General features: G+C 33.8%; 2 protein-coding genes across 4 annotated transcripts in view; one reads left to right on the top strand and one right to left on the bottom strand.

Moving 5' to 3' along the window:
- Positions 1-477: 477 nt before the first annotated feature.
- LOC119080047 lies at positions 478-7122 on the bottom strand. The gene is made up of 19 exons (XM_037188254.1): positions 6734-7122; positions 6479-6673; positions 6185-6404; positions 6050-6122; positions 5932-5995; positions 5773-5876; positions 5609-5712; positions 5376-5546; positions 5267-5307; positions 4714-4745; positions 4070-4267; positions 2517-2631; positions 2255-2449; positions 1929-2193; positions 1796-1868; positions 1663-1726; positions 1486-1598; positions 1315-1421; positions 478-1253 (listed from the first exon to the last, which is right to left on the bottom strand). Exons 1-19 carry the CDS (start codon positions 7036-7038, stop codon positions 1014-1016), a joined length of 2679 nt encoding a protein of 892 aa, XP_037044149.1. The 5' UTR covers positions 7039-7122; the 3' UTR covers positions 478-1013.
- Positions 7123-15698: 8576 nt separating this feature from the next.
- The window catches only part of LOC119076665 (dendritic arbor reduction protein 1), a 62352-nt gene continuing 50563 nt past the window's right edge, over positions 15699-27487 (top strand). For all 3 annotated transcript variants that reach the window (XM_037183562.1, XM_037183578.1, XM_037183570.1), the window contains exon 1: positions 15699-16567. In XM_037183562.1, coding sequence (XP_037039457.1) covers positions 16508-16567 — 60 coding nt within the window. In that variant the 5' untranslated portion in view covers positions 15699-16507. The remainder of the gene's footprint in view (positions 16568-27487) is intronic.

Genomic DNA, 27487 nt, shown 5'->3' on the forward strand with positions numbered 1-27487 from the left:
TCAAGCAAAAGTGATCATAGTCGATAGCTGCCAAGTAGAGTACTATTTTGTATGAAATTGTTTTTGTTGTATGCCACACTGTCCAGTTTAGGTACCCTATTCAGAGTACCACTCATGCTTGAAGTGCGTTGTACCTCATTATGAACGGTGAATAATTGAAACAACAGTTACGGTTAGCTTAAAAAATGTATTTAAAAAAATCAATTTTAGTGAGCAAAAACTGTTTCAAAAGAAAAACTTTTCTGTTAATACGTTTGTGTACGTTTATGTTCCGAAACTTAAAAGATTGTACCAAACAGTTTTGTATTTTATATGATCAAGTCGTGATTATTCCAAACAAAAGTAAAGAATAACGTCCATTACACAAGTACCGTAAATTGTCTTCAGTTCCAACATAAATTTTCGATTTCAATCGAACAAGTACAAATTTGTTAATTTATTTTCTCAACTAAAAAGAAATGCTGTGTATAATTGTGATAGGGTAGTAGTTAATGTGTATTTTTGCTAGATAACGTCTGTTTAGTAGCCTTCGATTCGTAAAGTCTCAGATAACGTTTCAGAGTTGGGTTTATTTGTAGTCGGGTAAGTTATTTGTTCGTTCAGTTTGTTATGCTGTGAAAAATAAACGTTTTTTGATTATCAGTAGAAAAACGCGTGTATCAGGAACTCTTTTGCTTCACTTTAAAACTTGTTAGTACGACAGGCAAAAAGTAAAAAAGTCAAAAAATTAAAATTAAAAACAGAAGCTTTAAGGTATGAGTTACATCTGAGGGTGTTTCTGTAATTACCGGAACGAATATATGTTTAATAAAATGACGGCATAGATGAATTTAATAAAAGTGACAACAAAGGTGAAACCAAACACCCTCAGTATGTAGCATAAAAAGAAAATAATAGCACCGTAACCCACCAATGCCAAGTGAAAAACGAAAGCAATCCCAAATCGAACGTGAAGTCTCTGAAATTCGAATTAAAAAAAAACAGACGCCAGATGTGCTCAAACTTACGTTCCATTAAGACGAATCCAGATTATCGTCGTATCGTTTTCGCTTAGCGTCTCGGGGCTCTTCGGCTTCCATGACCTTCAATTTAACGCCGCAGATCTCGGCACCATTCAATACTTTAATTGCATTCGATGCACTCTCTTCACTAGCATACTTGGCGTAACCACAGTTTTTGTTTTGTAACATATAAACGTCCAACAGATCACCGAAACGACAGAAGATGTTGCTCAACATTTTCGATGGCAGGGCCTGTACGAGAAGGTATTTCTTGTTTGATTTGTTCAATGTCTGAGCAATAATAATCGGTTACCTTAGGCACACAAACAATGAAGCATCGCTGGGCACATGGTGTATCAGTTTTTGCTAGCGGTGCCACTGACGGAAGTGACACACTACAGAACAAGTCTTTTGATGGTCCTATAAAAGTTAGTCATTCTCGTTAGTCGTCAATACCATTCCTGTCAGGCACAAGTTGTTTTACCTTCGAAGGGAAATAACTTTTCCTGGTTTTCTTTCTTCGCGGTTGTTACTGGAGCTACGGGTCGGATTATTATTCGTTCACCGGGTGGATATTCGAGTCCATGTAATTTTTCTCTGTAAAATGTCATTCGAAATTCGTTGGAACGTTCCGAAGAATTTAGAATTCTGAGTAACTAACCTTGCATATATGGCAGCTTCATTGTTATTATAGACAGCTGTGGCATAATTGCTATTTCGACCACCTGAGACGAACAATGAAAAATTTAATTTAATCCATCGGTTTGGACTAAGACTACATGGTTACAACTTACAATCTCCTGTGATCTGACAGAAATCAAGCCCTGGAATGATGTCGAACAAACGCCACAATTGATCTTGATTGATCTGAACACAAACAACGATATCAACCAATCATGTCAACTATGTCTTAATGAATGATCTTACCGATGAACTGCAAATAATGTTCAATTGAGCTTCGGATGAAGTTGGGGCAACACTTGCCACTATAGGCATAACAAACGATCCATGAGATTCATTTCGACCGAAATTGAAACTGGAATAGTCATCATAGCGCGATGATCTTGCTTCACGGGAATCAGATCGATCCGGAAAACTGCCTTGCGTACTGCGCGATGACGATTTCGGTTCGGCAAACACTGCTTTGAACTTTGATCCACAGCTTTCAAAAGCTTCGGCCGCATGTGAAAATCTTGAATGGAAGTAAAAGTGAAACTAATGATCATGAAGGCAGACACTTCCACACAACTGACTTTGTGTATTTGATGTATGCGAATCCTTTTCTTTCCTTTGTTACTTTGTCTTTGATTACTGAAATATTTTCAATTTCTCCGTATTTGTCGAATTCGGCACGAAGATCGTCCTCGGACATATCTTTCGGAACAATTACGAAGAGGCGAACGTATTTCTCTTGTTCATTTTCTTGACGACCAGATCCTTGATTGCGACTGAAATTTCAAAAAGTGATTGTTGCAAATTCGTATGCATCGACATATTGAAAACTTTGGAATATACCTCGACGCAACTAACACCTTAATCGGTCTGCTGGAGTTTGGTAAAACTTTGCCATTCATTTCTTCAAGAGCAAGAGCAGCTGACGAAGTTTTGTTGAATTTAATGTAAACAATCCCTAAAAAATCACGAAAAATTAATTAACCCGTTACCGACGACTGTACATCTGTGATCGATAACAAACTACAAAAGTAAATGATAATCTCAACACGGTCTTATATGAAACGAGCCGTCAGAACAGTCGGAGCGTTTGCTGCGACTGAGCCCCGTACAAACCCGTACATCTATTGCGCACGTGACCCTACTTCGTCCGTCGCCCTACTCTTACCGTAAGCCTATTGCGCCCGTAAACGTCGTAAAATTCTTATGCAATGTGTACGTCTTAAAAATTGCGCATAGCGCAATTACGAAGCCCCGTACGACGTTCCTTTCAAAAGTAACACAAACTACACTTCCCACTGATCAGTGATTTTGGAATTATCATTTTCACCTATTTATATTGATTTTACAAAAATCCAAAATAGCGGCCGACGGCCATTTTGTTAGGAGGTGGAAAGTACAACGGCTGCTTTACATTCGTTAGTACCTTTCAAACAAAAAAAAAAATTCATGAAATTCGGTTAAATTTTGCTCGAGATATTAACAAAAAACACCACCTTCACTGTACGGCCGAGTAGCCACATATAAGCTCACTCCAAGAGACCTAGCTCACGCTCCGGTAAACCGAATTTCATAAACTTTTTTTCCCCTGATTGGTACGGTCAATACCTATCTAATAAATCAAAATCCATCTAAATCCGTTCAAATATGACTAACCTACAAGCAAAAACGGCTTGCCGCCCTGTACCTAGTTCACACCAAGGGGTCTAACTCACGAGTCGGTCATCCAATTTCCATAAACTTTTTTTTTGTGGAGTAAATACCTTTCATTTGATGTATCACTTACAAGTGTAGCCTTTAAATGGCCAGAGAAATCTTTGGAAAACGTTAAAGCACTTATGGGGCCCCAGCTCTGGAGGGGTCGACCCAAAATCGCCCATCTTCGAACTTAGCCTCACTATTTCAACTACCTTTCAGGGAAAAAAAAAATTTTTGAAATCGGATTTGATTTACTCAAGATATTGACGTGACAGACGGACAGACGGACAGACAAAATTTTTATTGCGGATTCGTTATCTATGAACATAGGCAAACACTTTGCCCTTACCGTCTGCTTCGAATTCCATCAATTACACACGGCATCGTAATCCTATAAGCCCCTTCGTACTTCGTACGGGGCTAAAAAGCATGTTCAAACAATTGAAGTAAAAGACTCGAAATCAATCTATCGAAAATACTTTGGTAGTTTGGAAGTAGTAGCCCCGATAATGACTGTCGTCTGTGACAGGTTAATTGTACGTTTAAGTCTAAGTGAGAAAGAGAATGGCGAAACATCATTCATTTCTGCATCAAAACACTTGTTGTGACGTTAAACACCCAAGAACATAATGCAATTGTTTGATCTAGATCTCATTCACCACAATAACATTTCATGTAAACAAATCGAGAACACGAACCCTTATTATCGCCTGTTGTTTTATCACGAACCACCCAAACCTCTTCGATAGTGCCAAACTTCTCGAATGCATCTCTGAAATCGTCTTCGTTTTGATTTTTGTTGCAAATAATAAATAATCTTGACATTGGCGGATCATCGGCCCGTTTGTCATCATCACGATTCGAGTGAGATCGATGGGAGGACATAGTTGCCTGAACTTAACTAATTGATATCGTTAGTGCACTAAACAAGTCTTACGATTGGAATGGCTGCTTTACAATTAGTGTTGGCAAATATTTGACAACCAGACAATAATAATAGTTGAGCCGTTGCCGCTATTTGCAGAAGAGTTACCTTGGATTTAATACGTTTAATAATACCGGTCTGCTATAAACATTAATAAAAATGAAACAATTCTTATGTTCAAATCCCTTTATTAATTGAAGGTAATGAGGTGAATCAAATGAAGTATTGAAGACGAAACCCAAAATTTATTCACAAAAATGATTTAATGAAGCCCAGAAAAATCACAATTGTCTTAGAGACAAGAATTTCACTAAGTCCTCTATACCATTCAGTCGTTCCGTAGTCTGTTTGAAGAAGCTTCAAGTCATATAATATAATACACATAGATTTCGGGGTGGTCGATCGTGTTGTCGGTACATTTGTCCTTTAGTCCGATTTTCTTTACTGAGCTGTGGAAAATACATTTTTGATTAAATGATCTGACCAAGTTCTAATACTCTTCACCTGTGACCATTGCTACAGAAGTACAGAACACAGAATTTAATTTAATCGAAATATTTTGAAGTGAAAATAACTTTCATGAGTAGGTCAATTTTGAGTGGAAGCTTCCACCACAAGATCTTGACATTTTTGACTTAATTTGTGATATTATTACTGTGAGATCTTATGTTCCCACTCAGCTATTGTTAGGCGGTATGATTTGATCGTCGGCTTTCCGTTACATATTTTTTTACCACCGTAATACTATCAGTGGGGAATTAAAACTGTAAACAGGCCTTTGGCCTCCAGTGACAATCTACACTACACATCGTGTGCCTATAAAAGCATCAACTCATTCAGGTGTATGTATATACACAATGCATAGGTTCCGAAACCAATCCAATTCTCACTGCACATCCAACTCATCAAGTCGCAGCAGCTCATAATCTAAACTTGACTCACCTATTACAAGAGCTAATCATCCGAGTACCGTCGCTTAAAGCCTTGCTGCTGTTCCTCTGCTTCCATTACCTTAAATGTTCACAAAAGCTAATTTTAGTTCACGTAAAATAGAAATGTAAAACATCCAACACACGCACCTTTAACTTAACACCACAAACTTCGGCTCCATTGAGTGTCTGTATGGCATTTTGAGCGCTTTCCGAATTTGCATATTTGGCATACCCACAACTTTTATTCGGTAACATGTATACGTCTAATAAGCTTCCGAACCGACTGAAGACATTGGTCAGTATGTTCGACGGAAGTGGCTGATGGATATGGAGAAACAGAATTGTGAACAAAAAACTATGTTCAAGGTTTCAAACTAAACCTTTTGCATGCAAACGATGAAACAACGTTGAACACATGAGCTACCAGGTTCAGCTTGTGGCATCGGAGCTGGCAAAGACACTGAACATACCAGTGGTCTAGTTCCTGGAAAAAAAAGCAACGAGATTTCAAAATTGAATTTTAGTTTAGGATTCTTCCTCCTACCTTCGAAAGGAAAAATATTTTCGAGATTCGGTTTGATGTTAGCTACTAGTGGTCTAATCATTATTTGGTCGTCTAAAGGATACTCGAAGCCATGTAACTTATTTCTGTAAATAACAAGTTGAATAAGGAAAAGCGTAGGTTAATCTGGTACATGACTACCTGGCATATAAAGCAGCTTCATGAGTTGTATATTCGGCAATAGCAAAATTTCGATTGTCGTCACCTGAAAAAAGATTTACGTCTCAATTGGCAAACCCAGTTTTGAGGCAAGACATACATTCTCCTGTGATTTCACAATGTACTAGGCCTGGAATGATGTCGAATAAACGCCATAATTGTTCGTAGCCAATCTGGAAGAGATCCACTGATCTAACGTTTTTCATACTTAAATAAGGTAAAGCCAAAGAACTACCAAATGACTGCAGGTAATGTTCAACGTAGGCTTCGATGACCCAGATCTATGATTTCTTCCTCTTGATTCAAAACGGTTATTGTAGGAATAATCATCAGAGCGTGAGAGGCGAGTATCTGAACGGTCCGATGTGGCACCACGTCCGGACGATTTTGGTTCGGCAAACACCGCTTTGAACTTTAAGCCACAGTTCTCAAATGCGTTGGCTGCATGTGAAAACCTGTGTTCCAAATGGGTATTCAAAATATCAATTGTTGTTAATTTGGAGTTAACTTGTGTGGTCGGTTCACGTACTTTCTGTATTTAACATAGGCAAATCCTTTTGGTTCCTTTGTTGCTTTGTCTGTTAACATGTCGACATTGTCTACCTCGCCGTAATTTCCGAATTCTGTCTTTAGATCATTTTCTGTCATATCCTTAGGAACAATTACGAAAAGGCGAACGTATTTTTCATGTTCATTTTCGTGACGACCAGATCCTTGATTACGACTGAAAGTACCTCTACTAGTCAAGTCTCAGTGTCAATTGGACATCAGAATGATATTCTACCTTGAGGCAACGATAACTTTAATTGGCCGGGAAGATCCATTTATGACTTTCCCGTTCATCTCTTCTAAAGCATTTGCAGCTGATGACGTCCTGTTGTATTTTATGTATGCAATTCCTTTATTTTCACCGCTGTACTTATCCTGAACCACCCAAATTTCTTCGATCGTGCCAAACTTTGAAAATGCTCTACGAAAATCGTTTTCGTCTTGTTTTTTATTGCATATTACAAATAATCTAGACATGGGCGGATTTTCTGCAGTACTATGTTGTTTGTGGTCATCTCTACCATCTCTACGAACTGACATTATTGTCTATTTTGCTTGATAAAAATGAAAATTTGAATAAACTATTAAACAACAGCCAAACAGTCTGAGTGAAATTAGTAATGACAATAACAATAACAATCTGTCACCGCCCGTACACACAACACACACAACTGCTGCTATAGCTGCTATAGTACGTTTCAAGTTTGGTGCTGTTTGAGACATGGTATGGTAAGGCGTAAAATTTTAAAAATTTACTTAAATGTTTGATGTGAATAGTTTCAGCCATAGCAAGGAAATGTGTTTTTACGTTCTACCCGAATGTTATTAGGAGTTGAACATCAACCTGTCACAGACGGAAAGCATATTAACAGTTTACTATCTGATCTATTACTTCATTTGTTTTCAACATGTTTTTGCTAAGACCTAATTAGTCTAAGCTTGTCGTTTTTTATTGCTGACGTTGTCAATAACAGAAGAAAGCCGTCTGTAACAGGTTAAGGAATTACAGCTACTGATAGTATAGCTGACGATAGCACTACTTTCTGCTATCACCAAAATTCATCTTTTTATCGCTAGTTATGTAAACACTAGTGGTGGGGCGAATCACCGAATTGAATGGAGCAATTGCATGTACCGAACTGACCGGAGGAACTGTAATATCCGAATTGACTGGTGGAACTGCAATCGTCGAATTCACTCGTGTACCGTCGACATAATTGACTGGCTCAACTTCATCCATTTGTCCAACCACCGAATTCTTTGATATCGACATTTTCCTTAATCATCAATGTTCCACGCAGCATTGAATACGTTGACCATGCAGTGGACGATTTTAACGCTCCCAATTTCTTCGAAAAATACAAGGTAAATATATGGGCGGAGGTAATGCCATATACAAATGAATCAGATGTGCAGTGGCACGAAAGTTTGCTATAAACGCCATCTCTCTCTGTCTTTAAAATAACAAAATTGCTTAGAAACCTGGGCCATCTGTTTTGTGATAGGCACAACATTTTGTGAAACACAAGTAAATCATAGTCAACCATTTTAAAAAAAGATGTCAGTGGCAACGAACTATTGTGCTAGGTCGCGCGTCTGAATGGCATTACCTCCTCACTATATTTACCTTGGAAAAATACACTAAAAGCGTCTTTTCATCGACCACAGACAGTGTGTTATTCTATTAACACCAGTCTTTCAAATTTTTGTACACTTTTTCGTAAATTGGTGCTGATTTTTCAGGTAAAATGTTCCGAATTACTATCTCAGCCTCCATCTCAATATCGAAAAAGTCGTCTTCGGTCTCGGATCCGCTCATTTTGCTTTTTTTTGCAACACTAAATTATTTTACGTAGCCTTGAGTCGACTCGACACTCAAAATTGAACTAGAGTGTTCATGCGTCATTTACAATTATTTGGTTTCTGTGCAACATTGATTTTTACATGACGGCCATTTTTATTTCCGTGGTGATTTTCATTTTTATTTATTTTTATTTAAATTTGTGTTTCGTCTCATTATGATCGTCACATTCGTTTGGTACTCGTTTTATCATGTTCGTATTACTGACGTCTTTTAACACTTGTGTGTATTCTCTGTGATTTCGGAAGCGCCTTTCCAGAAGCAGAAAACCTTTCGACGTTCGAAACAACCGATTACTAACTCAGAAAGAAGGATTGACTCGACTTGACTTGACTCGAGTAACCAAACTTGCTCCTTCGGCAAAGTGTTTATCCTGTGCAAATGATACCTCACAAAACACGTCCGTTGGCTGTTCATAGGCGAATCGACTAGCAGTCATTCAAGATCAACGCAAAACCCAGTTTGGGATCAATATCCAAATAATGGTAGACGCGGAGACTCCAAACATGGCACTTCATAACCGAGGTGACCCAACTGGATGGATCCCATTCTAGGTTGCAGTGGGGAAATGAACCGACTGCTTAATGCCGTTACTGTTATAGGAGAATGGAGTTTAGAAACTAAGGGTAAAATCTACTACAATTTAGTACTTTTCTTCATAAAAAGACTGCTTTCACTGAATTATTTTTTCATGAACAAACTTCAGTGCTGTGATATTTCATGGGAATGAATAAATGTGAAGTTGTTACACAAAAAAATAGTACAGTGAGATTGAAGTACTATAAAAAAAATGTGGCGCCTCTGCAGGCCAACCGACTAGGCGAATTGTTTGAAATGTCAACTGTCATGTACACGGAGGCAAAACGGAGTGAAGATGAATGCATGTGAGGCCCACTTAATTAAATATCAATTTACCAAGCAATCATGAACTTAAAATTTAGACTCCTAATTACCACTGTTTCAGGCGCGTGATTGATTTGGCACAGTAATCACCAAGTGATTTAGAGCATTTACAAATTTTAAAAACATCTTCCGTTGTCAGCTACAATAGTTCAAAAAATTCCATCTAAATTAAAGAGCAAATAAGTCTGTGAAAGTCCTTCTTTGTAGGAAACCCTCTACCGGCCAAAGTCTAGGCAGAATGAAATACTAATAAAATAATGGGTGAGAATAAAGTATATCGATTTTTCATGTTCATCAAAATAGTATAGTTAAATGAGTTAAAGCCATTTAAAGTAACACCGACGCTCATAAAAAAGCAACATCTAACTTCTATATATTTATGAATGAAACTATACTCTCTACGCATAAAATACACAACTGAATGGTTCGTACGCAAGTATATCAAAGAGTTTACATCTAATATAAATACAACAATCCATTTGCACCATGCGTGTAAAAGAGAAAATTCTATGAACCATGTTATGCATAACAAACATTAACAAAATAAAGTTGCACTCAGTAGAAACCGACTTGATTCCGAAAGAGACAATCAACATTTGTGTTGAAGAAGAAATGCTATTGGTTCCACGAATCTACCAATGAAAGTCGGCGTTGGAAAATGGTGTGTGTATGGTAGTGTTCTTGGTTATTTTGTGGATGTAAGGTTAACTAAAATAATTCAAATCAAAACGCATGACTTTACGCGAATGTTAGACATGTAAATGAAATTACATTTGCTTGATTAGTTATTTATATTGGTACAGTAAAAATGTTGAAAAGGGAAACTTATGTCATGGGAACTTGCGGAACTAGATGGATGGTAAATTGGGTGATTATGATAATTACATTAAAAATGTAGATGACTTAACAAGTACTTCAAATTATGTTTATATGAAAGTGAACAAATAGAAAGGCTCGCATAATTTTGTTTCTCGACCGCACGTTCTTCTTCGTCTGTCATTCCTGCCGCGGAGAGTCTGAAGAACACAGTGTTCTTTATAATATTTTGCATAATGGCTTTATGAGTTCCGAATGTACCTTTAGAATCTACTTGTAGAATTTACTGGAAAATTGAAAGTAATAAGAGAGTGTACTGTACTATTTACAAGCACAGTGAGTATCATCATTACCGACTAATGTTGCATTTAACATAAAAGCGATATTTCATCAGTAGAAGACACTTTATTCGACTCATTTCACTTACATCAAACCAGAGCCTAATGTTTGGGAATTATTTCCCTAAAATTCTCAAAAAAATTTCTTTGCTTGGTCATAGTTTTTGAACTTTTCCTGATGTTTTACGGGAAAAAATTTGGGAATTTTAGGGAATTTTTGGAAATTAATTCCCAAATATTAGGCTCTGCATCTAACGGTTTTTTTTTTACATAAAACATAAAGGCTGTGCTCCAATTCTAGTTGAAACCGTACGCATGTGTCAATCTGTTTCGCAATTTTTTTGACTTTACTAAGCGGAAATGTTTTTTAATCTTCAAGCAGCAAATTTTTGAAGTTACAAATATGGTGGCTTGATTCAATTAGACATTCGAAATTGGTCGGTGGGTTGCTATGTAGGAGTGATACACCTCAAAATGTTCTACAATTTTATGTAAAATCCTAAACTAACTGTGATCCTTTCTGCCTTAACATGTTACAAACGGAAAGAAGACGGTCTATTACTTCTATCTATCAAAGTATTTTCAATCTGTTGATTTCAAATCTTGTACTTCAATTTTTTAACATGAATTTTATTCTATAAAGAACCATATTACCCAGAGCTTGTGATTATTTTTGTCGTCGCTATCGATAACAGATGAAAAAAAAACCTGGAGGAAATATTCTGTCATCCATCCGGGGTAAGCCGCTCAAGTACTGATCATGCAGATCATTACATACATTCCCGAGTAGCATTTCTCGGATATGAAATGCTGCTCGAGTTATGTTAGTTGAAAAAGGAAAATGTTAAGCAAGCATAAATTGCATCTTACGAAGGTCCAAGTGACCTTCATTTTCTTATTCGGAAAATTTTTGGCACTAATTGGCACCGTTGGCATGGTCGCCTTAACCTGTCACAGATGGCAAGCATATTAACAGTTTTACTTCATTTGATCGAAGATTTTCATAGATTGATTTCAGAAATCTCTTACTTCATTTGTTTTTAACATGGTTTTTGCAATATAAGACCACATTAGTCAGAGCTTGTCGTTTAAATTTGCTGTCGTTGTCGATAACAGATGACAGCCGCATGTAACAGGTTAATATCGGACGCATGCATCCATTGTAGCCACTTCGTTTCTATGTTTTTTTTTGTAGCCAGTGGCTACAATGGTTTACAAACTTTGCTGAAAAAAAGAAAATTTGAATTAATGTTTCAACAACTTACACTGACCAAATCTTGAATCACCACATACTGTCGGTATGGTGGGAGAATTTTTTTACGTTCACTAATGTTTAAAGAATTGGACCTCATTTTTATATATAATCATCCATTGTTTCAATGAAAAGGGAATTACCAACGCACTTCAGTGGTAAATAAAGTATACTGAAACGGACGAGTGCTATTACAAACATTCACAAGTAAATTAACTTTTAGGAAACAACAGCGTCAAATTGAATCTTTTACTTTATTTGTGTTAAGTATAACATCATACTTACCGTCCTCAAATTTTTTTTAAAAAAACATTTTTGGTAGTGGGCTTGCGTCACGCCCGCTTACTAACGTGCATGATCAATAATTGTGTCATGTCTTATGCAATATAATGGAACACTAACCGGAATTCATTGCTTATTCTTATCAACTTTGTTAATAACAGATGACTGGCCATTTCTATAAAGTTTACTGACTCGTTCTACCTTTCGAAGCTTAGTGAATTTCTGGCCTACATTAAGTTTAAATATGGGCAAAGACCGAGCCTGAAACAAGATTTTATCTGATCCGATCAGACCTGTTTTATAGGTTTAAAAATTTAATTGGAAAATTAAATGCAAAATTGAAAATTATGCCTGTAACTACAGGTCAGGTCAATATTATAAAATCAGGTTTCAGGTCAAGTCCAAATCAGATCAATCTAAAGTCAGATTTGAGGTTGACCTGACCTCTTTCGTGCCTTAGCCTTTTCTTAAAATTTTGTTAATTTCAAAAATTTCCCTAGATTCATAAATTCCTAATTTTTTAAAGTGTCCACTAATTTGATAGATCAAGGCAGGTTTTATAGATTTATTTACGAAGCTTTACGGAAATTAAAAAAAGAGAAAATAATCAAGAAGTAAAAATTGTCATCCCATATTGTACAATTCATAGAACTGTAAATGCATACAATCAATTATTTACTGTCCAGTATCAAAGCCGCAATTTTCATTCAATTTACAATTTTCAATAACCAAATCCAATAACAATCAAAGAACAAATTTCAATTTCATTCTATTTCCGGACAGAAATATATTGAATTAACTCAAAGTAAACATTCTTCGTTACCATTCATAAAAAATATATGAGAAAAAAAACCGTATTGGTTTATCGATCGTGTGTCTTCAGTAGCATATATACTAATAACGAAACATCAATTTTAAAGATAATAGAAACCTCATTTTCATAATCTTATTAATATGTTAAAATCAAAAATCTCAATTCCAACTTGTCTAAGTAAAACCTATTGTTACATCTGACAAAAAGATATGAAATCTAAAAAAAGGCACACACAGGAAAAAATGTCAAACGCAATATTAACATTGCAACAATAAAAATGACAGACATCAGTCTTAAAACGAGTAAACAAATAAAACTAAAATTTGTGACAAATCGATCTAAATAAATCACAAGTAAAAATTGATTTATAAACAGAGATATAAGTGCAGTCATACGGCGATTCTTCAATTCTATGAACCACACCGAGAGCTACCTGATGTTGATTTAGTCATGTAATTCATATATAAATATTTTTCAAAACGCTCATATATATACACAAATTAAATGATCTTTTTATAAGGGGTATAATGTACACGAGCTACTGTCACTCAGTAACTTATAACTTACAAGAAGAAAAGCTTCATCTCGTCAATTCTTCAGACCGTCGTGTTGCGTGTTATTGAGCTTATAGAGTCTACGTTCTATATACTTATACTATACAAGTACAGTCATATGAACTGAAGAAATAAGAGAAAAAAATGAAGAAAAATGTATGATACTTGAATTACAATAACAGAAGTTCAAATCATTCAATTTTAATATGGGTGATAACATCTCCCAAGACTTCAGCTTATTTATGTTTTTTTAATAGGATTTGAATCTTTTTCTTATTAATATTTTCTGTCATTTTCAATTTGATGGATGAAGACTTAAAGGATAACATAAAATTAATCACTTTTATATTGGATGGTATAATGATATTGTTATTGTTAAATTGCAGTTTTATCGAGGGGCAAAGCAATGTCGTTCATCAATGTTTCGAAGCTAGAGAGATTTTTGGAATATAAATGTTGAATTTGTCTATTTACACTTGACTATTGATTTACCTCGAATTTTTACTCACTAAATTGTCCATAAATTTTTTAATGAAAATGTTTATTTCGTTACGGGACCCAAAACTAGTCCAACGGAAATTGTACAACCTACAAAAGTCTGAGCTTGACTTCACACACTTCTTTTATTTTTGAAATTTAATTGTGGACATAGATTTAACTAGTGTCTTCCCCCCGTATCGTATAAATACTTACTTGAGACTTACAATAAATATTTCGATTATTAAAGCAGATAAATTGCATGCAATAATATTAATGCTGTAAGCCGTGCATTTGTTATTTATATTCACTTGGACGGTGTGGATTGTTGTCGTATTGAATATTGTTTTCGTTAATTTAACTGCTTTGGGCGCCTTCAGATAAATTGTCTCTTTTAGCATAGAGTTAGGCTGGTTAGGAGTGAAACTATTACGTTCGGAGTTTGGCACAACTTTCTTCTGATGATGAAAGTGTACTATTGCAAATTGTGAACAAAGGTTTGGGTAAGTCCAATTTGCGATACTTAGGTCTATCATCTGTACAAAACTTTTAATAATCTGCTAATGACAACGATGACAAAAATATCCAATTATCTGTAGCCAACTTCATCATATATAGCAAATTTTGAGTGTTAATCCAGAGGAAGTAAAAGATTTCGATGTGTAGAAAATACTTCGAATAAATGAAGTACAAGAAAAAGATTCGATTTTCAAAGTTCTGTGTGTGTAATCAAGGCTGTAAACGTGGGGCCTCAAGTATACAGCCTTGCGTGTAGTAGATTCGATAACTATCCTGATGCGATAACTTGTCGTCTTTGAAAGATTAAATTATAGCCGGTCCTACTTCCTCTGATATTTCCCATTAAACTTTAAGTTCTTATCTAGGATCAAGTGTTTCGTGCTTTAAGAAGCCTTTGCAATTTTATAAAAGTTTCTTCTCATCCAGCACTGCTCATGTTCGCTGGAAAAATGATCGAAAGTGTGAAATTTGTTAATCCGGGCCGAGAGCGAAGCCATTAATATCAAAAGGTATATTTTTGTCAAAGTCAAAATTTAACTTTCGTCCCGATAAGTTATCACAATAACCGCTACTCTATTTGATTTTTTATCAAGCTAAGAACGTTGTTCGGTCAAAAATATTCGACACACGTCGATTTAATAGTACGTCCACCAATCAAGGTAAAGTAACGCTTATTTTGCTCTGAAATATACCAGAATCTATTACAACACTTGAAAACAGTTAAGTTTCGTTGGTGGTATCTTCCTTTTTCTAGCTAACACAATGCATGTCTTATATTTGGTATACGAAGTTCCTTATTCTTATGCTGTCCCTATTGAACGGCATGATTTGTTAATGACCCCATCACATTTCACTGTGATGCGAGTCAATCTATAATTATTCCTCGCAACACAGTCTTTGTTCGTGTCGCGATTTTCTACATTTTCGCGTTTGAGTTTGAATAATAAAGGCATTTTTAGTCGAGTTCTATGCAACGTAATATTTTCAAAAACCAGATCTAATTTTTTTTTTGTAGGATCTTCGTGATACACACACGAATATGAGCTCCAGTCATGACTCGCGTTAACAATTCATGCATCATGATCAATGAAAAGTAAAAATTAAAAAAAAAACCATTCAGGTGTTTGTACATTCAACAAATATGACCACGATTATAAACCATATTGTACCTTGTCACATGTAATCACATAAAACATTTAATTCATTAATCAAAAAAAAAGAATAGTAAAAAAAATTAAATTCGCTCCCACCTCTTTCCAACCAATCCATTTGTCCCGCTTTAATTTTTACCTGTCTTTCACTATATCTTCTAAAGTTTATCCATTCAGGTGTTTCTCTCATGAGCACAGACCGCGAAGAAATCAATCAGTCTCGTTATGGCTATCAGAGAGTCAGCATTAAACGAAAAGGCCCCTATATAAAAAAAATATTAAAAATAAATTCGTGAAGCGTATCAATAACGTAAAAAAAGTATTGGTGTATGTTCATTTAAATGCGATTACGCATGTGTAGTACATCGGGGCATTGCAAGAGCATTTTGTTTGATTATCAGTTGTTGTAGAGGTTTTTTTTTTTTGATGAAATTGTTATCAAAAATGTCATTTATGACATAATTAATTACTGGATTTTTGTAATCATTTAATCGGTTTTCAGTGATGAAAAATGAAATCAGACTTTTGTTGTGATTAGTTTCCATTTGAAAATTAGATTTCGATTGAAGATTGTTAATTCGAAAATTAATTTCTAGTAGCGTTACCCGGGTGGAAGAAGGTGAAATATAAGTGACTATTACATGATTATAACTTGAATGATAGATTTGCGCGATTGATTTTCATGGAATGGTAATACTGATTAAACTTGTTATACCGTAAAATAACAATCAGATATAATAATCTGAGTAGATTCTTGCGTGTAATAATGTTCAGTGATTGATTGATATTTGGCATGATGTTATATGGATTAAAGTTCAATAAAACGACTACGTTATCAAAGTAACAAAAAGAATTTTGTTAGTTTTAATTCAATTATTCGGATTTGTGATCAATTTGAAATCGGTGTTTCAGACTAATAAATAATGCGACCGATTTAGTTCATTCGATAAAAGTGATATAGTAAATTGAAGGAATTCGACAAATCACGGACTCTTTTTATCGGAAAAGATTGTTTGGTTGATTTTTTTTTTCTTTATTTCTAATGTATACGGATACTATAGGCGATCAAATTGTGCCGTCATCAAACTTTTGGGTAATGCAGGTAAGCAATTAGTGATTATGTTGTCATAGTTAAATATAGTTAAGTCTTATCCTGAAATCTAACGGCCTATAGTTGGGGTCACGCACTTCCAAGAGTAAATGTATTTAGTGGAAGCTAGGTATCAACCAATTTCCGTTGTGTTATGTTCCAACGATAAAAAGTTGGTAATATTCATCAAAGACTATTAATATGCAACTGTCTGTATTTCGGAGCCTCTACACAAACAGATATGGGGTTTCAGACTTTGTATTCAATGAGGAACGGAAACTTTTCTGTGCCTTAATTCAAATTCCCCTAGTAATTACTTGCAACTCTACGCCTAAGTCCTGAATTTAAATTGTTAGGTGTAATGACAGTTTACTTGTTCTGAAGCAAAGGGAGAGATAAGAACCATTTACGTAGAATACATACAAAAATCATCAGAGACGTAAGGTGAATCGCTTCAAGAGATCGAAAGCTTGACAGTAAATAGTGATTGTACGAACGGTTCGGTCTAGTGTAATCTAATAGGCATATTGAATAAAATACGTCGCTCGTTGGTTATAGTGAATTTGTAGTCGAATCTCCACACTGAGCTGCGGCGTTATAATTTCTGTCTGAGCTTATTTCACTTGAGTTTCTGACAGATTCGAATATCTCAAATCTCTAGCAAAGAGTTTCAATGGAACAATTCATTTGGAACATAACGTTCATATTTGAAATAAATTCCACGAACACCTAAAATTACGGTATCACATGTGTAACTGAACCCTCATAAGAGATTTGCTACAAACAACCGACTCTCATGAGTTTTTTTGTACTTACGTTTGTTGACTTCCAAACTTCTTTCCTTGAGTTCCTTAGTGTCAGTACATTCCACATGAAAAACATCATCGTTATCGAAACTCGCTATTAGACGACGAACTGCAGAAAACAGATCATTGTCTTTGGTTAATCATTTTTATCTCGACTTACAATCTCCAAGTTCTCCAAGACATTTAACATTTTAATCTTAACATAATTCTTTAATAGAAATAAATAATGTCTCAACAGCCACACATTGCAAATTGTCATGTTTTTCAACGGAAATAATTCTGCCTCTTCAACAGCACCAAATGTCTTTGGCTTTTCGTATACGACTTTAACATCACATTTTTAAGTCCATCTTCATGTTATTTCAAATAATTTTGTGAAATAAATCTTTATCTAGACACCATTCAGATAGTGTTGCTTGAATACGAACACCATGAGCACCGTCAATTAGTGACCATACTTATGTTAACCATTCAAATTGATAAAAATTAAACTCTCGAAAACATATCGTATATATCGTCTAATAGATTCGCACAGATTAAAATTGAATTGATAATGTTGCAGATTTGTGTATTTCCTGTAATTGTAAATGATAGAATTCAGATATTCATATCAATGTGTATAGTCAAGGCCCTTGTGTCAGAAAAAATGGCTCCGTTCGCCAAAATTGTACTGAACGAGTAGATTTTCGAAAAAGAATATGTGTAACTGTTAATTTTTTGGCATGTAAGTTAACTGGAAAGCTTGAAAAAGGGACGCCACTATTAGGAGGTCTCTCCTAAAGAAATTAGTGACTAAAATTAACTACATAAATAGTTGATAATCTGAATTTTTGTCCATTAACCACATCACAAAAACGACAGCAGCATTCAATATCACCATTGTTAGTTATTTAGTTGAAAGTAATGCCTAGTGTTTGATAGAAAAATGTTTTGCATCATTCGTTTAAATAGGAAGTCATTGCTTACTTGAAATTTCCGTCGATATCTATTATCTAATTCTATCTAATTATCTACTCCGTTTCTAAAAGGTTCCATTGTTCAAATTCTAACCGTTTTGGAATATACCACTTAGTACGTACCAGCTTGTCTTGAGACAGTACTGAGAATTCAAAGTTAATCCTTTATGTATTTGCGATGGCAAGACGATAACATAAAACAAGCATTAAATTTAGATGGCCTATGCGCAATTACGACCAAAGTAGTATAATGTGGTGCAGTTTCTATCGTTGTTTACATCTATTTACATCTTAGAATCGCTATAGGTGGTACAGTCTGACTAATTTGCCATCAGTACAATTATATTTGACCATAAATATTGTTTAACGAAACACTTCAAGCATACAAGTAATAAAGAAGACGAAACAAACGACGAAGTAATTTTATTTTATAGGTCAATCAATATCCTTAAAACTAAACTTCAGTTTATTTTCCGAAATAAATTATATTAATGGACAAGCACACACAGCGTTTATTCAAGAGCGAGAGAGAGACTTTTAAATAAAATCGATTGAAACCTGGGTAAAACAACATAAATTTTGAAATGAAAAGAATAACAAAAAGTGGAAGAAAAAGTAAAACTAAAGCAAACAAATCTATAACTCTATAACTCTTAGTGTGGTGTTTTTTAAGTGTAAATATAAACTTTTCGATAAAATTTATTATCCTTTTAAGACTGACTTACGGGTTGTTTGACTACAACTTAAACAACATTTTTATTATCGAATCCTTCATGTTAATTCTTTACATGTTTATAAATGTATATTCGCGTAGCTTTAATTCAAGTTTGGCATGAATCGTTGTTGTTTTATTACAAAAAAATTAAATAAAAAGAATTGGCAAAATATCAAATTAGATTACTTTTTGAGTTTTAGATGTGTTTTCGAACTTGTTTTTATGTTGCGGCGGTAATAAAATTGTCTGGCAAATTGATGTTCGATGGACACTTTTTTATCTGTTCTTACAAACTTATAGATTGACGATAAAGACCTTATTTTCATTTCCATTTACTGAAATTCAATTCAACCAAAAATCAGTGTTTACATTCTCGGATCCAAATGTTTTAAAATGCTCTTACATTCAATCCAATAAAAAAATCTCTGAACGGTAAAAATGGTATCTAAAATATTAAAAACCATAAGTACTTAACACTAGGCAACAAAATAGTAGTTTTTGGAATGCGTGGATATGGTAGAATGGAGTAAGACAGTCACACACGTGAACTTCGCCTCGAATGTGTTTCAGAATCAACTAGTCATCTGTTATAGACTATGACTAAAAAAATAAAATTTGAGCCTTAGCTACAGTGGGTTCATTTTAGTTCGGAACATATTTGACATTTTTGAGAGTTCTAAAAGTCATCGATGTTCCCAGTCAATAAAGCGTTTCCAGGTTATGATATTTTGGCACAAAATTTGAAAATCCCATAGCGAATTCAAATTTCGCGCCAAAATATCATAGACCGGGAAGAACTTAATTGACTGGGAACCTCGATGACTTTTAAAACTCTGATAAATCTGAAATTGTTCTTTCTAAAGATGAACACACTGTAGTGTTCTCTTATATGTAAAAACGTATAATAAAGCTAAAGAAGTAAAAGATTTTCAGAAACAAACAAAAACATTGAACATATAATCATTCCCATCGCATCAGAAATTGAAATTTGAAAGGTGGAAGTACTAGATTTAGCATTTACCAACGCGGACATGTCATATCCTCTTCATATCGGCATGAGGGATTGAAACATCTAAATATAACAATTTCTCAATACAACAATCCGAAAAGCTATGTTCATTGTTTTAAACAATAATAACGCTACAAGCAAATCAACAATTTAATTTCCGGCCGAAAGAAATTTAAATTATCACACACTACACTGAACAAAAACGCAATTTCATGATATTTATGAGTAACCAGAATAATCGAAATGAGAGAATAATTTTATTGTAATTAACTTGCTTTTTTTTACTACGTCGATTGCTGTAGACCAATACGCAGCATTTGTATATAATTTATATCAATAAAGCTATCAACAATGGCGAATACAACCAATAACGTATATAATACCTACTCGGAGTTATTCGGTCATAACATTCCGTCTACTCATACTCTGTAGAAATGTAAAAAAATCTATTATTTCTATTGGTTCCATGGAAAACATTAAAATGAGTGGATTCGGTTTTTTTTAGTATGTTGTTGTGAACAACACAAACGTGAACCACGTACCGGAAAACGCAGAACCATTAATTTATGAAATGAAATCAAAACTGAATTTCGTAATTTGCGGGGCTACAATAGAAGTATTAGAGTATTGCCTCGACAGTTTACAATGGGAAGTAACCATCACGTAGGTCTTAACACTTAAATTCGGCACATCTTGGCGCTGTTTTCATCTATCGCTTGTGTCTCTGCATATTTAACTCATAAATTCGACAATCCTCTTTTTACGAGGCACTCTTGTGAGAATGATAAAGTAAATCTGCAAAGGAACCTAACATTTCCTATTCGATTTTACAGAATTTCAAAGAACATCCTAAAGTCGCCTGAAGTAGTTCTAAAAGAGGTTGCAAAATTTGTAAAGGGGCAATCTTTCCTGGAATTTTTTACAACAAATTTTGGAATTACAAAAGGCACTTTGTGCAATGAACTTGCTCTGTGTAATTTCTCAGTATTCCCTGTAGCCTATGAAAGCCTTTAAGATTGAACTTATGTTTATCCAAACTTGCAATGTATAAAAAATGTTTTATTCTTCTCGAGTCATCAAGTCGCGGTTCCGATACGCAGCATTATATATAATTCATCTATAAAGCTTTTAACAATGGCGAATATATATGTATAATAATACCCAGAGTCATTCGTTCATAACATTCCGTATATATGTACTTACTCATGAAGATATAGATACTATGTAGAAATTTAAAAAAAATCTATTATTTCTATTGGTTCCATGGAAAACATCAAAATGGCTGGATTTTAATGATTTGCGCATGAGCGATGATTCTGTATTTTTTTTGTACGTAATAAAAATCGATTTACATTTTTTTTTTCATCCAATGGAAGTAATTACGGTTGTAAATAAGACGATGTAAATAATGTACAACATCAGTGCATGTATTATAGTTCCCTCAAGTCTGTACGATCAATGAATTTAATATTTTTATTTGAATAAATTTGATTAGAAAATATGGAATGATGGAATGTATTAATCATTCAACCGAAGCTCTACTATTCCACAGCGTCTCACAGCAATGACAGAACAAAACAGAAAAATTTGAACTCAATAATTTACGTTCAAATTTTCCTTATTTGCTTTAGACAAACTAGTTGTCATATTGTTTCTTTTTATGTAAATCAAATATTTGAAGCAATATCCTCATTATTATGAATGAACCACGGCACTTTTGTATGAAACATCATGCTTACCTTACGATACTAAGAGTCGCATTGTTTATACAACTATTTGAACTGTAACTAACAGTTTTAAATAAATGCCCAGGAAATCAGATAAAAAGAGTGCAATAAATTGTAGTTTCTAGTAACAAAAATGACTAATAATTTTTATGTTTCCTGGAAATGATTTTTTATGTGACAAATATAAACATAATTTTGATTTCGTTGATGATTTTTTCGGCTACAAAGACGAAAATCCGATTAGAAGATAACGCACATGGAAGATGATAAGACGAGGTTTTTTTTTATTGTTTTATTGATTTTTTAAATTTAATTTTTTCTTCTGGATTATCCCAATCGTTAAATCTTTTACAAAGTCATTAACCAAATGCACAATTTTATGAGTTAATGTTTAATAGAAACAATAAGACTGATGTAGAGAGAAAAATAGAATAAACAAGCGAATCAAGCAATGCTTACGGGAGAGAGTGTGAACCAATCAGATGATAGTATTTACCTTACATGAGAGAAATTTCTCGAGTGTTCATTAGTCTTCGCGACTTGAAACTCTTGAGAATTGGTAGATATGAAGAACTTTTTACTCTGGAAGGCGCAAACTTCTCCAGAAATTACTCGGTTAGGCTCGTACTATGAGCCTCATCGCCTTGGAGGATTTATAAATGTTCGGAAATCATAAGTTTCGGACATTCGTAACGCTCCACGGATCGTAGCTTGCAAGAACTAAAATCAGTAGATATGGAAACTGCACTGTACGTGAATGAATGTTGTTAATAAAAATGGAAAAATGGATAAAAGAGATATGGAAACTACATATATGGCTAATGAGGTCTTATGTAAATACATGTTCAAATAATTTAAGTAAAACATCGATTAGTTGAACATACCCCGATCAAATGAAGTAGTAGATGCGAAATTTGATAGAAAAATTTGAAAAAACCTAAAAATATCCTTTAAAACGTTAAGACAAGCATCTGGCGACAAACTTTGTCAAACAATCTCTTACACAGACAAGACGTATTTAGCATCAAACATCGGGAGATAATTTAAACAAAGCATGTAACAGACTTAGTAATTATAATGGTAATGCTTTTGCCGTTTGTAAAAGAATAAGACGTTCGAAAAACAGGTTCGACTTACATACACTTTCAATTCCAATGGATAAGTAGTGACACACAAATTTTGCTCAGTTGTTATCGTCTTACATCGAAAAGCTCCCCAGTGGCAAAATTTAGAAATAACATTTTGTAATAAATTAGAACTGCAATTAATACACTACACATAAATCGCTTTAAATTCCATTTAATCCAACTATTAGCTATCAATTAAACTCTGTGTGTCGATTAACAATTCGAAAAATGTGTGTGTAATCAACTGTTAATTAAAAAGGAAATTCCAACAGCTTTTCAAAGATGACGAGAAAAAAAATCAACAAAATAATTTAATTAAAATAATTTATAAATTCTATGTTCCGAATTGGGTCATTAAATAATACCTTAAGTATTATATTGGAATTTCATGTAATCAACGAATCTTGCTGGTTTTTTATTATTTGTTGTGAGGCACTTCAATAGACTCAATGACTACTCGTCACAACAAAGCGCATATGTGAGATTCTTTTTTTTTACATCAACAGTAATGGTGTTATCATTTATTGTGTAAATAAAATTTAATTGTGTTTGCATTTTCATGATGAAATAAAAATGCGTGAACAAATTTTTTTCCGAATGCGTCTATTATTAGATATACTTTCTAATCAAATAAACGAATGAGAGAGATTTCTGTTAGTAAGATGCGAGATGCTGTTCGCTAGGTGTTGCAGTGATTGTAAAGTTATCATAGGGAGTATACATCAGTCTGACGAGTCTTCTTGTATTTTTTTAAATATTTTTTCTACAAAATAGTTCAACATTTTTTTATCAGATAGAAACCGGCAAAAAATCTAGTTCTTCACTCTTTGTTAACTTGCTTAACTTTATAAGGCAAAATACTGGTGGCATATGCACAAAAACCACATCACATGGATTACATTCTCCGATTGTTTCTACACTATTTATTCTTTCAACACAGACTGATCAGTTTGTAATGCGTTATAGCATATCTTTTAGCCTTTTAGAAGCTTTCTGTAAACTATCTTGTAATGCTTAATGAAAAATCTATTACTTCAATATTTTTTAACATTAATTTCGCTGATATAAGGGAACACTTGCTCTTATTTTTGTCGTCGATAGCAGATGACTAGCCGTTACTGTAAAACATAAATTCGAAACTAAGTATTATGAAATGTGGTCACAATCTGGTCAAGAACTAACTAGATGTAACCAAAACCATACAATACTGTCATAGCAGCCACTCTTTATTTTGTACATAATAAAACCATAATAAAACTGTTGAAATTATAAAATTATTTGATTAACACACAATTGAATGATTGTGCCGCTTGGAATACTATAAAACTGACAATTATTTACCTTAAGTATGAAGACTAAAGCACTATACACATTTTGTGATTTTGTTAGCTGCAACTTTGTTAACTTTAACAATCATTTCAGCATCTCAGAGTGGATGTATAACAGATCTTATCTATCCCTCACTATCGATTGTATTGTGGAAAGTAGTTAATATTTAGCACATAACTACTAAATCATTTAATTTACTAATTTTCGTGACTTTTCGTTTCACGTCAACAGTCTAAGGGGACATGCACCGTACATTTAGTATCATTTAACCCCTCTATATTCCGATGATAACCATCGGAAAGTGTGTAATCTATTTCACAGCAGAAATATGAAATAATATTAAACTTTTCCACTATACAGACAATTCGTACCTCTAATGATTGCGTGATAAATTTCGATTTGAAAACGGTAACACCATTAGTCAAAATTTGATGTTAATTCTTTTTTTTTCTCTTCTTTTCTTTTTGACTCATCCATACCGCATTATGGAGTATAATAAAGAAATATGGTCAAAACATAACGTGTAAATTTGCTGATTATTTATAACATGTCTACGGGGTGAAATGTTACGTATTATATTTTATGTACGTTCATGAAACAGATGGTTTACACTTTAATTAGTACTAATGGATGAGTAGAATTGATTTTTTTCTTTTATTACTTTGGATCGGTGATTCTCGTTTCGTATCACATTTGTTATAGTTGATTAAAATAAACAAAAAGTTTTGACAATGACTTATACCGAATTATTTTATTCATAGTTTATTTCGCAGAATTTGCATGCGTTCCTGCCATTTTCTTTAATTTCATCAGAATCATATTCAATCAGTCTGTCGAAAATTTATGAATCAAAAATTAATATGAATCTCTATCGGCATTATAGATTGATAATGCTCTCTCGCCCATCTATTACAATTAGTACCACATGGTAAATATATCTCATTTTTTGTATAGAATAATTAACTAAATGCGATCGCTTGTGTCAAAACGCTTGACATAATGTTTTTTATGGTAATTTTCTAAAGCCAAACATTTACCTTCAATTACACATAATAACTTTAATAAATGCAACATGTCATAAGCGTAAGCATTACAACAAAATGCTCTTTGAAAATATGTGATACACACAGACCTCCAGACCATTTAAGATTTTTTTTTCTGTTATTTAATATTTTAATTTGTATTCAATTATACTTCATTTCAGGAATTAAGTTAATTACAATGTTATTATTACTATATTATTATACACATATATGCGTACATGGTATGGTATACATATATAGATACAATGCATTGTGAAGAGAATGTTAACGCATTGACACAGCTTTCATTAAAATACAAATCTAATATGCGTTGATGTTGTAATTGACAACATTAACAGACATTGTGTTTTGATTTATTTGAGTTAATATTGGGCATCAAGACCTTAAATATTGATGTCATTTGTTATACATATATGAGATTTGGTTAATCATGTGCATAATTTGTTTTTAATAAATGGCAGGATGTAGGTTTTGTATCGTTTGAGGTTACTGGAAATATGGTTTAGCAAACTTTGGATGACAACGTAGACCTGTTTGCAATGAGCGATGAATTCAGTAGATGAAGTAGTAAATAAAGTCTATGACTTTGCTCACAAAACAACTTGCAACTTAAACAGTTTTTAAACCTTTCATAAGCTGCAAGCAGAGTTGGATTGGTTATCCGAAAAACCGAAAATTTCGGTTCGGATAGAACCGAACCGAGAATTTCGGTTCGGATTGAACCGAACCGAAATTTTCGGTTCGGTTTGAACCGAACCGAATACTTTGGTTTTGTCGTAAAACAATATGAAATGAAGGCAGACTCGTCAAAATTGATTGATTTCATTATGAACTAAACAAAAGGAAGTAAATGGAGCAATTGCATGCGATTTTTGTGAGAAAACGAATTTGACAAGAACTTATGAGATTTTCAATTCTCAATAAAAGTATCATGCATTTGCTCCATTTACTTCTTTTTGGTTAGTTCATAATGAAATCAATCAATTTTGACGAGTCTGCCTTCATTTCATATTGTTTTTCGACAAAACCAAAGTTTTCGGTTCGGTTCAATCCGAACCGAAATTCTCGGTTCGGTTCAATCCGAACCGAAATTCTCGGTTTTTCGGATAACCGATCCAACTCTGGCTGCAAGTGTACATTTTGCTATTAGCATTAAATCTGTTACTTCTTATGGTTACAGTAACGCTTATTGGAAATTCCAAATCTTTTACTTCATTAGTTTTAGCAACATTTTGCTGTAAACCGAGACTCGTCAGATCTATATGCTTATTAATGTCGTTAATGTCGATAACAGATGACCATCACTCCCACTCCCACTACTACTCCCACTCCCATATCAAAATAAGAAGTTTCAGTAAAAAAATAAAAAAAAATCTTTCCAGAAAAACGTAACTCAGAGAATTGTATACGAACGAAATTAGAGGGTTTGGGAGAAGTGTACTGTTTAAAGAGGAGGAAACCTTTACTTATCGAAACTTAATCACTAATAGATCGTAAAAACTATATGAAAACTAGTGGATGATTGAAAAATTACCACACACGAACAATATCCTCTAGCTTTTTGTTTAAAGATTTTTCTATTCCGAGATTTCCTTTAAGACACACCGTGCGTACACGCGAAATGAAGTAAGAAATAATTAGTCGACCTCCACTTTGGACACATTTTTTTCACGGATAATTACGCTCGATTTCGCTTGATACTCGAAAGCAAGGTGTTCTGCTGCAGTATTATATATATTTCTCGGTATATTTATATTTTGTATGTATAATAAACTATAAAAATAGCGAAAAGTGTGCCTATAGTCAATCAAAGCAAAATATTAAATATTAAAATTCAACAATGGCTGGCAGAACGTATTGTAAAAAAAAGAAATAATTTATAATATTCATAATATAAAAATTTATCAGCATGAACTTGCACATACATTTGTAATATGAAAATTTATTCAATGAAAATTGGTTTTTTATTAATTCAATTTGTGTGTCCGTTTCGTCATATAACCGCAGGTATAATTTTGATAAAGATAAAAATCTCCAATTTATGTGTATGTTCATATTAAAATAAAATTTCAAAAAAAATAAGAGTTCGCTGAAGAATATTGAAAACGAAAAAAAAGAAGACAAAAAAAAGAAGACGACAAGATTGCATCCATTCCATATGAATGTTTTTGTGGATATCGTTTGTTCTTTTTCGTTATTGTTGTTGCTTTTTTATATCTT

Source organism: Bradysia coprophila, chromosome III, assembly GCF_014529535.1.
Source record: "Bradysia coprophila strain Holo2 chromosome III, BU_Bcop_v1, whole genome shotgun sequence".
NCBI classification, from domain to species: Eukaryota; Metazoa; Arthropoda; class Insecta; order Diptera; family Sciaridae; genus Bradysia; species Bradysia coprophila.

Bases quoted from the DNA above. Each gene is read 5' to 3' on its own strand.
- LOC119080047 (XM_037188254.1), bottom strand. From the start codon at position 7,038: ATGTCAGTTCGTAGAGATGGTAGAGATGACCACAAACAACATAGTACT. The intron at 4,746-5,266 runs GTACTCGGATGA...TATTTTCCACAG, and splicing joins CAGCAAGGCTTTAAGCGACG to CTCAGTAAAGAAAATCGGAC. The intron at 2,632-4,069 runs GTTCGTGTTCTC...GTGATTTTTTAG, and splicing joins AACAACAGGCGATAATAAGG to GGATTGTTTACATTAAATTC.